Source organism: Geospiza fortis, unplaced genomic scaffold, assembly GCF_000277835.1.
Source record: "Geospiza fortis unplaced genomic scaffold, GeoFor_1.0 scaffold392, whole genome shotgun sequence".
Classification (NCBI taxonomy): Eukaryota; Metazoa; Chordata; class Aves; order Passeriformes; family Thraupidae; genus Geospiza; species Geospiza fortis.
This window is the reverse complement of record NW_005054541.1, coordinates 646,019-656,312: the sequence shown is the minus strand read 5'-3', so window position 1 is coordinate 656,312 and position 10,294 is coordinate 646,019. Positions and strand designations below refer to the sequence as shown.

The 10,294-nt window shown below is 53.8% G+C and overlaps 1 protein-coding gene across 1 annotated transcript in view; it reads left to right on the top strand.

Annotated features, from left to right (window-relative positions):
* The window catches only part of KIRREL3 (kirre like nephrin family adhesion molecule 3), a 118,668-nt gene that overhangs the window by 95,681 nt on the left and 12,693 nt on the right, over nt 1–10,294 (top strand). The window contains exons 10-13 of the mRNA XM_031063910.1: nt 4,837–4,937; nt 5,015–5,213; nt 6,472–6,507; nt 8,021–8,128. Coding sequence (XP_030919770.1) covers nt 4,837–4,937; nt 5,015–5,213; nt 6,472–6,507; nt 8,021–8,128 — 444 coding nt within the window. The remainder of the gene's footprint in view (nt 1–4,836; nt 4,938–5,014; nt 5,214–6,471; nt 6,508–8,020; nt 8,129–10,294) is intronic.

The following is a 10,294-nucleotide window of genomic DNA, read 5'->3' as shown; positions in this document are numbered from 1 at the left end:
AATGGTGTAAGCAGAGGATGAATTTTGCATTGTCTCTCACCTGCATGACAAACTGGCAGGTTTCACTCCCCACTCACTGTCACAAGAGAAGAACATAAGCAGGAGGCAGCTCAGGCAAGCATTGATTTCAAGCACAGATAATGCACACAGTGGATGCCCCAGTTCCCTGGAAACATTCAAGGACAGGGCTCTGAGCAACCTGATCTAGCTGAAGATGTCCCTGTCATGGCAAGGGGTTGGACTGGATGACCTTTAAAGGTCGCTTCCCACCCAAACTATTCCAGGTTTCTATAATCCTGGAAAAGGAAGCTGAGGGCAACTCAGCAGGGACTGAAAACCGACCATTGAAAACCAGCCACTGAAAACCAGCCACTGAAAACCAACCAGCCACTGAAAGCCAGCCATTGAAAACCAACCATTGGAAACCAGCCACTGAAAACCAGCCACTGAAAACCAGCCACTCCCTGACTTGGACTCAGCTCCTCAGCACCTTCAGTCTCCTTCCCCAGCAGCTGCTGGGTTTTAATTACAATTAAATGAGCTCATGGAAAACAAAGCAACAAATTAGCACAAAGAACATGCTCCTTCCCTGACACCTACCAGGCACAGGGATGCCCTGAGAGCAGAGCAGAGCTCCCCACAGCTTGGGGCATTTGGAGCTTGCAGCACTGACTGGAAAAGTTTCTCTCCAGCAACTTTTGGTTTTTCCCCCCAGCTTTGCCTGGGGAAACTGATGGGGAGCAAATGAAATCCATGCATGGGGTTCACTGCTCAGCCTTGAGCATCTGCCAGGAGCTGACTGCCTGCACACCCCATCCCATCCCATGGGAAATGCTGCCAGGGGCACCCCGAAGGTGACAACGTTGGGACATGACACTGCAGGTGTTGGACCAAGGGAGAATCCCACACCTCCGGGTCAGGATGCTCTCCTGGCCCTCCAAGTGAGAAGAACCGAGCCCCTGAGCAGCATCCCCACATCCCACATCCACCAAGAGCAAGAGGCAGCCTGTCCTGCAGTGGGAGCAGCGTTCCAGCTCCAGAGCATGGCACGGTGTGTCTAATCCAGCTAATGAATTCTGCTGGAAGCCTGTTCTGATGGAATTCAAGGGGGAAGTTGAATGCCTCATATTTTGAAGTGATTTTAAATCCAGAGGGTGATACAATTGTCTGTTATTACCAGATGCCTCCCTCTGTCACAGAAAAATCAGGCATTGAGAAGTTGTGTTCTGGGCTGGCTGCACTGCCCTGGTCAGGGCACCTGGATTTTAGGGGGCTGATCCATCTCACCAAGAACAGAGATCCCAACTGAGGGATCACCCAACCCACTCTGAACCTGTGGTCCCACCAGCCCATCCATTCCCAAAATTATCTGAAATCGTGGCCTGATGATGTTGGGGTGGGAGAGCATCCTGTGCCCTTCCCACCCAGCTCCCTCAGACAGGGCTGTGGTTGCAGAGCAGCCCAACCCCGTGCCAGAGCCAAGGCCACCAGCCTGCAAGGAAGCAGATAGGATTCAGAGTCTGGTGAGTGGGAAGGAGGATTATGCAAAGCAGCAGCATTTGGCAGAGCCAGAGCAGCAGAGGCTCGAGGGAAGGGAGGAACTTGGTGCCATCATAAATCAGCAGCAGCTGGATTTACAGCCAAAGCTTCTCGATGCTCTTGACTGCACCCAGCCTGGTCACAGCTCCCACCCCAGCAGAAGCATCCCAAGGTCACCTTCACAGGCAGATCAGCAGCAGTCCCCTCTGTCACTGCACCATGCAGGCTTGGCAGGGGCTGCTGAGCAGGGACCAGCACCCCTGCCCGCCTTGTTCTGCATGAGAAGTTTGTTGGAAGGGCTGGACAGCTCCAGGTGACTAATTCAGGATGGCATTTGCCTGGGATTCACCCCAACAAGGAATTTGGGCATGCCTGAGAGCTGGGAGCAGGGCAGGGGCTGACCTGCCACCCCGCTTGGCCAGGAGCACATCAGGGTGTCAGAAAGTGCTCAAGGGGAGGTTGGAACAACCTCCTCTGGTGGGAGGTGTCTCTGCCCATGCTAGGGGATCTGGAATGAAATGGGTTTTAAAGTCTTTCCCAACCCAAATCATTCTGTGGTGTTCCTTTGTAATCAATCCCAGGCAGAACCAGCCAGCCCAGGACTTCTGCAGGAAGCAAGGAGTTAAGCAAAACTCTCCTGCCAAATCATTTTGAGTGCCTGGGAGAAAAGTTCAGATGGACTCAAGCAGACTGAAGAAGCCAAGGCCATCCTATCCTTTCATTCCTGAAGGCTTCCACCTCAGACTTCTCTTTTGTGTGAGCCGCCAGGACCGCACAAATAAATTGGCACCGAGGTGCTAAAAATAACCTCCACCAATAGCTCCATCATTTATATCCATAGCAACATTGCTTAGAGCCTCTTCCCTGCCTGTGGGCTGTCTCACACTCGGTGCTGAATGCCAAGCTGGAGATTGGCAGCTTTCATAAGGAGCCAGAGCCTGGTGGAGAATCAAACACCAGCCCTGAATGCGAAGAGGCTGCAACTTCGTGCTATTATTTCTGGGCATGTTCATCTCACAAATAGTCTTTAGTCATCCACTATTATCATGATGATAAGCCTTCAACTCTGAACTCCTGAAGCAATAATAAAAGCCAAAGCCATTGGCATTTGTGCCATTTAAAATCCACTCGCCTTGGGGAAAATGATCCTTTTAATGATTATTAAGCCATTTTTCTCTAGCATCACCCAGTCTTGGAGCACTTCCAGAATTTATAAGTAACATACAACCATCAAAATGGAAAGGAGATGGTTCTTTTTATTACTGTTTAGGTCTGGTCTGCAGATCCCACCGCTGCTCTTGCCTCTGCTGGCTTTGGAATCATCAGGTGGGCAGGAGCATCAATGGCCTCAGCAGGCTCCTCAGGCAAACAAGGAGTCACCTCCACTGAGACCCTTGGGAAAGCTGAGCTTTCAGCAATGGATAAACAAGAACTCACACCTTGGGATCGTGCCTAGAACAACATCTTGAGCATTTAGAGAGAAAAACACAACAAAGTGTCTTTTTTTTTTTTTTTGCCTTCTTCGATCAAAAAGGGCACAGCCGCACTGCTATGTCCATTACAGCAAAACAAGTCCTGACCTTCACGCCCAGCTCCTGCTATTCCTGATGCTGATGGCGGCTCCCTTCCAGTAGTAATTTCCTGAGCTGCCAGAACCGTGGTCACTGGTCAGTGAATTGTGCTTCAATGAGCTTGTTTTCCATCCATCTCCCCTTGGAGCAGTGTAAGGAAGCAGGGACAGGGCTGTGCCTCAGTGGGAAGTGTGTGGGCAGTGTGCAAGTTTGGTGCAGGAAGGGGTTACTGGCACAGTTCCAAAAGGCAGCTGTATGTACAAATGCCTGAGAGTGAAGGATTTAGCATTTTGGCACATTTTTGTGCATTTATGAAATTTGTAAGTGGGTGATTTGGATGAGAATCAGGCAGGAATACCCAGGCAAATCTTTCTTCCCACTTTACCCCAAATCCCTGAGACTTTTTTTTTGAAGGAGCACATCAAGTGCAGGGCAGGGAGGTGAGGAAAATGGGAAAAAATCCACAAGGCTGCATTACTGATAAACCCAGTGACGTACTCCAAACCAGGCGTGGCAACCCCAAGTGAACGCCCAAAGTTCCAGAGCTGGAGCAGGGGGAGTTCTGGCATCCCCTGCCACCCCTCTCTCCCTGCCCTGCAGCCCAGTTGTTCCTGTTGTTTTTCTTTTCTGCCAGCAGCAAACCACTCATGGAAATACAAATCTGCTTTAATTAAGGAGGTTAATAAACAGCAATTAGGATCCCAGCTCTTGTGCTGCTCCCCTGGGGCCACCAGGGCTGTTAGAAGAGTGAGGGACACACCACATGCTCTCCTCTCCCATCCCTTTTCTCCCAAGCACAGGATGCTCTCCAAGGCAGGACAAGGACATCTCCCATCCCAAGCTGGTGTTTGGCTCAGGAAGAGCCTTTCCTACCCTTTCTCCTCAGCTCCTTTCATGACCCACATGGCCCAGGAGAGCCCAGCTGATGGGTGTCAAAGTTTTCCAGCAGAAACTCTTCCACCACATCTTCCTTAATGCCCTGGAGTGTCACAGACATCTTTTATGAAAAATCCTTTCCTTAGGATTTTTCCTCCTGAGAAGCTGAGAGGCCTCAAGAACAAAATGTAAACAATGGTTATCTGCTGCTGTGGAATGCAACAGGTGCATCTGTGATTGGTCCATGTGGTTGTTTCTAATTAATGGCCAATCACAGCCCAGATGTCTCAGACTCTCTGCCACAAGCCTTTGCTATTCATTCCTTCTTTTTCTATTCTCAGCTAGCCTTCTGATGAAATCCTTTCTTCTATTCTTTTAGTATAGTTCTAATATAATATATATCATAAAATAATAAATCAAGCCTTCTGAAACATGGAGTCAGATCCTCATCTCTTCCCTCATCCTGGGACCCCTGTGAACATGGTCACACTAGAGAGCAATTAGTTTAATGGTTGCTAATGAATCTGTGAGGGCACAGAAGAGGAACAGCAGGTGGGATGGGATCCTGCTTTGCTCCTGCAGCAAACAGCCCTTCTCAGAGGCCAGGCTGCCCAAGGAGATGGGAGAAGGACCCTTTACACCAGGGATGGGGGTACAGAGGTCGGGGACCCTGGTGCTCTGTGAGGGCTTTGCAAAAACCCACTCAGTGTTCTCCACCACAGGAGGAGATGGGGCTGTTTCTCCATCCCTGCCCTTCAGAGATGGACCCCAATACCCGTTCGGGGCTCCCCTAACACCCCCCATCCCCAGCAGTCCCATGGGGTGCCAGCAGCCTCTCCTGTCCCCACAGGGCCCCCCATCATCTCCAGCACGCAGACCCAGCACGCCCTGCACGGCCAGAAGGGACAGATCAAGTGCTTCATCCGCAGCACTCCGCCGCCAGACCGCATCGTGAGTATCACCCTGGGCACGGAGGGCGCCTGCAACACCTCGGGCTGCTCCAGGCTCACCCCTCTCTCTCTTGGCAGGCTTGGTCCTGGAAGGAGAATGTTCTGGAATCTGGGACTTCAGGGCGCTACACAGTGGAGACGGTGAGCACAGATGAGGGGGTGATCTCCACGCTGACCATCAGCAACATCGTCCGTGCCGATTTCCAAACCATCTACAACTGCACGGCCTGGAACAGCTTCGGCTCCGACACGGAGATCATCCGGCTCAAGGAGCAAGGTGGGCACTGCTGGGGGCTGCTGGGGCTGGGGGCAGCGGGCATTAGCACCTGGCTGGGCTCTGAGAGTGGGGACATGCTGTGAGAGGCAGGAGGTGCTCAGAGAGCTCTTGGGATGCCAGAGGAATTTAGGAAGGACAGTGTCAAGGCTCCAGCTGTGCTAGCTGCAGGATTGCATCCTTAGGGCACATGATCTTGGTAAAGGGGCAGGAGCAGGGACATGGCCTGTAAAGTCTCTGCTTGGTAAGGTATTGCTGATTGTACCTGTCCTGCTAAAGCTGGAGGGCACGGGCTGATCCTGCACCCCTTACTCCCTGTCCCACAGTATAAGGGGATGTCGCTGCCCAAGCTGGAGGATCATTTACAGCCTTGGAGACTCAGGAGTGGCTGCTCCCAGCAGACCCCCCTGCTCCACAGAGCTGGGAGTGAGCAGAGGAAAGGGTTTGCACTGGTGGCAACTCTCCATGTTGGCCACCAGCCACAATGCCAGCATGTCCCACAGGGCTGGGCTCGCACACCCAGCAATTCCCAGGGGATGGCCAGGGAAATTCCACTCTCGGGGCTCTCCACAGCAGGGGAAGGGGATGGCTTGTGTGAGGAATGCTTAGCTCCTGGAGGAACTCCAGTTCTCCTCTATTTTATTAAATGCCAGGGCAGGCAGGTGGATTGTTCTCATTAAGCTGTGATTTATAGGCAAGGCTGGCGTCCAGATTAAATCAGAGCTAAATGAACCCCTTAAAATTAGCCTTGGGCTTCTTCCAATGCAAACAGAGCCAGTGGTTTTTCCAGGTCGTCTGCCAGCCAGCGGCAGCGCTGGGCAGCGGAGGGGGCCGGGCAGCCGAGCTCACACCCAGCGTCCCTGCAGGGCCACCAGGGGGGACAGCCCTGCTCGGGACAGGGTGGCACAGGGGACAGCCCTGCCCAGGTCAGGGGACACTGCAGGGTGGCACAGGGGACAGCCCTGCCCAGGTCAGGGGACACTGCAGGGTGGCACAGGGGACAGCCCTGCCCAGGTCAGGGGACACTGCAGGGTGGCACAGGGGACAGCCCTGCCCAGGTCAGGGGACACTGCAGGGTGGCACAGGGGACAGCCCTGCCCAGGTCAGGGGACACTGCAGGGTGGCACAGGGGACACTGCAGGGTCCCCTCCAGCCCCAGAGCAGGCAGAGCAGAGCAGAGCAGAGGGCTGAGCGCTCAGGAAGGCGGCGGTGGGCGCGTGGGCTGTGCAAGGCTGTGGACACTTGCTTTATTTTCAAACAGGTACGGAAATGAAATCAGGAGCTGGTATTCAAGCAGGTATGGAAATCATGAGCTGACGGTGAACGTGAATTGTCCCCAGCCACCACCACACCTGAGGGCCCAGCGTCCTCCTCCTGGCCCGGCAGCTTTCCCCAGGGCAGGCAGGGCAGGAAGGGCTGCAGGGAAGCTGCAGGGCAGTGACAGGGGCAGGACTGGGAAGCTGGAGTGGTCCAGGCCCCCTGTGCCACTGACCCACTCTGGAAACCAGCACTTTCTCTGCCCCAGCTCCCCAGGCACTGGAAGGGGGATGCTGTTACTCAGCCGTGTTTAAAATGTTGCAGAAGTCCCACAGAGTGGTACTTTGGCACAAAAACAAAGAGGGGAAAGTACACGTTTCCAGGGTCATCTGCAGACATCAGCTTGGTTCAGCATAGTGGGAGAGTGATGGGCAGCATCCATTGGCACCAGAGCAGGTTTGGATGGATCTTGGGGCAGATCTGCAGAAGGTGCTGCCCTTGTGGTTTCTCATCCTGTGCCCCGAGCAGAATTCCTGGGGGAGCCAGCAATCTGCCCCTCCCTCAGCTCACCCAGCCCTACAGGAGAGTTTCCTATCCCCGCCATTCTGTCATTGCCCCTTTGTAGTTACCTTTATCCCAGCCCAGGAGAGCCCTGGACATTTTCCCCACCCTATTCCCTGCATAGTTCTTCATCCTCTTCATCCCCATCACCTCCTGCTTCTCTCTGAGCTCTCCCATTCCCCAGAGCTGAGAGCCAGCCAGCCCTCCCAGGGCCCCCAGGCTCCTGTCTCTCCAGCTCCATTCTCCCCTTGGAAGACAAAAAAATCCCATGAGGAGCTGTCACTGTTGGCAGGAGCACTGCCTAGCCGGTGGCCTCAGAAAGTCCTCATTTCTTTGTGCCATGGCCCAGCTGCTGGGTTGGAGGATGCTGATTTTAGGGTGAGCTTCCTGGGGCAGCTGGACCCAGCTGCAGCCCCTGTCCTGCAGAGGACTGAGGGGATTTGCCTTTTCCCCAGCTGGGCACTCCCAGAGGTTTGTGATGGATTGGTTCAGTGCCACTTGAGTCGTGTCACCAGTGGCCCAGCTGGAGTGACATGTGACACAGGAGAACGCAGGGAATTGGGATATAAAATAGGGAGGGGCTGTGAATGATGACTTGGGTTAAGTCATCCATCAGCCTGCTCGGATGCCATTTCTCTTTCTTTATAATACTAACACACAGTCTTCTTTTGCACTTCATCCTTTAGAGAAGCTCATTCATTAACCCGCAGGGCACTAACAAGAGCAGTTGCTAATCTGCTCCTCTGGCTCCGCCCTCTCCTCCCAGGGTAAACTGAGGCACAGAACGAGGAGGGTTGTACAAACTGCAGCATCCCACGGGCAGCCCGTGCCGACATCACCGCGCAGGGATGGGGGAGCAGGGAAGGAGGCCCCAAAACCTTCCCTGGGCTCATCTCTGAGCCTCCTGCCAGCAGCCAGGGGTGGGTCCCTGGGGGAAAAGGCCCCTCTGTGACCTTCAGCCCGCTTCACGCTTGCTCTCCTTGCTCTTGCAGAGTCGGTGCCCATGGCGGTGATCATCGGGGTGGCCGTGGGGGCCGGCGTGGCGTTCCTGGTGCTGATGGCCACCATCGTCGCCTTCTGCTGCGCCCGCTCCCAGAGGAGTAAGTGTCACCTCTTGCAATGTCACCAATATTGTGTACGGGACATGCCTGAGCTTGTCTGGCCCTGCTGCTGAACTAAATAGCAGCACTGTGGTGTTTCACCCCACAGACACTTTGGGCTGGCTGGGTGTGTGGTGTTTCACCCCACAGACACTTTGGGCTGGCTGGGTGTGTGGTGTTTCACCCCACAGACACTTTGGGCTGGCTGGGTGTGTGGTGTTTCACCCCACAGACACTTTGGGCTGGCTGGGTGTGTGGTGTTTCACCCCACAGACACTTTGGGCTGGCTGGGTGTGTGGTGTTTCACCCCACAGACACTTTGGGCTGGCTGGGTGTGTGGTGTTTCACCCCACAGACACTTTGGGCTGGCTGGGTGTGTGGTGTTTCACCCCACAGACACTTTGGGCTGGCTGGGTGTGTGGTGTTTCACCCCACAGACACTTTGGGCTGGCTGGGTGTGTGGTGTTTCACCCCACAGACACTTTGGGCTGGCTGGGTGTGTGGTGTTTCACCCCACAGACACTTTGGGCTGGCTGGGTGTGTGGTGTTTCACCCCACAGACACTTTGGGCTGGCTGGGTGTGTGGTGTTTCACCCCACAGACACTTTGGGCTGGCTGGGTGTGTGGTGTTTCACCCCACAGACACTTTGGGCTGGGGTTGCTGCTCCTTTGAACCCCGGGGAGAGGGGCAGGGAAGGGGTCGGGAGCCACCAAGCAGGGACAGGAGGGGAGGGACAAAGGGACAAAGGACACCTGGATGGCCCAATGCCCCCCAGGGGTAGAGGGCATCCTTTGGATCTGCCAATCACTCAGTGCCCTTCTGGAATGCCAGGACTGACAGACAGTGCTGGGAGGGGTCAGGGAGGGGAAAGGAGAGGTGAGTGACACACCTGGGAGGGAATCTTCAGGGGAGGTACCCGAGGTTCTGCGGTAAACCCTGAAATCACAACGCAACAGCCACCCCCACCTTGCTGCACCCTTTGGAAGGGCTGGGGGGAGAAGTCTGGGGAGAAGGTGAATTGAGTGGAGCAGGGAGAAATCAGAGCTTGAATTAACCAACACAATTTACTGAATTTACTTCTCTGCACAAGCTCATTCTCCTGTCGGTCTACCAAGTGTTTGCTGCAAACAGCAGCCCTGTGGGAAAAGGGAAGGGTGTATGGAAGACATGCCAGGGTAACTGCTGATCCCTGTTAGCAGCTCAGGGGGTGTGCAGGGGACCTCTTAATCTCTCCCTTGGAGGAATCCTGAGGTATAAGAGGGAGAAGCATCCTTACTATGCCACATCGGTGCTTAAAAACCCTCCACAGTTCTGCTTCTGTTTTAATTCCAATTTTCCTGACATGCATATTCCTGGTAGGAATGGCAGCCAGCAGAGGGGTTTTCATGGGACTTGTGCATTCTGGAGTCTGGCTGCAGTGGGAAGAGAAGCTGAAGTGACATTAGAGACACAGGTACAGGAGGAGAGGGAAGCAGCGCAGCATTGTCTGGCCTCATTAAAAAGACACCGGGAAATTAAAGGAGGATTGTTGGCTCCGTGAAAAGCCACCAAAGCAGCAGGGAGAAGAGTGTGGTTGTCTGGAGCATTCCAAGCCTCTGGGGAGAGGAGGAGATCCTTGGCGCTGCTCCCGGCGCGCGAGACGCGTGGTGCGGATTCCGGGATGCCAAACTCCTCACGTGGGTGCCAGAAAACCCAGTTGTTGTTCTTTTATTTTTCCCCCCTTGATGGTTTACAAAGCCATCAAAGATACCAGGCTGCTCCTGGATTCAGTAAGGACACACGACCCCCCAGTGCAGAAATGTGTTTAATTTTCAGTGTGATAATGATGCCTCTCCCTGTTTTATCCCTTTTTTTTTTTTTTTTTGAACTCCTGCAGCCTCCATTAGCAAGAATTAATGAATTAAACAGGGGAAGTCATTTATCTTGCTTTTTGGGGAAGGATTGCTGATGGACAGCACCCAAGACCAGGCCAGTTTGATGTCATTTGGCAGCAAGAGACAATGCAAGCACCTGAAGGAAGCAGGGCCAAGCTGTGCTCCCATGTCCATGAGCAGTTTTTTCCCCATGCCACATCCTTCAGAGGAACTGAGAGCGTGTGGTTCATTATTTCCGTCTTGTTTGATGGAACCAGATGGTGCAGGGCTCTTTACAGGACACACAATTTC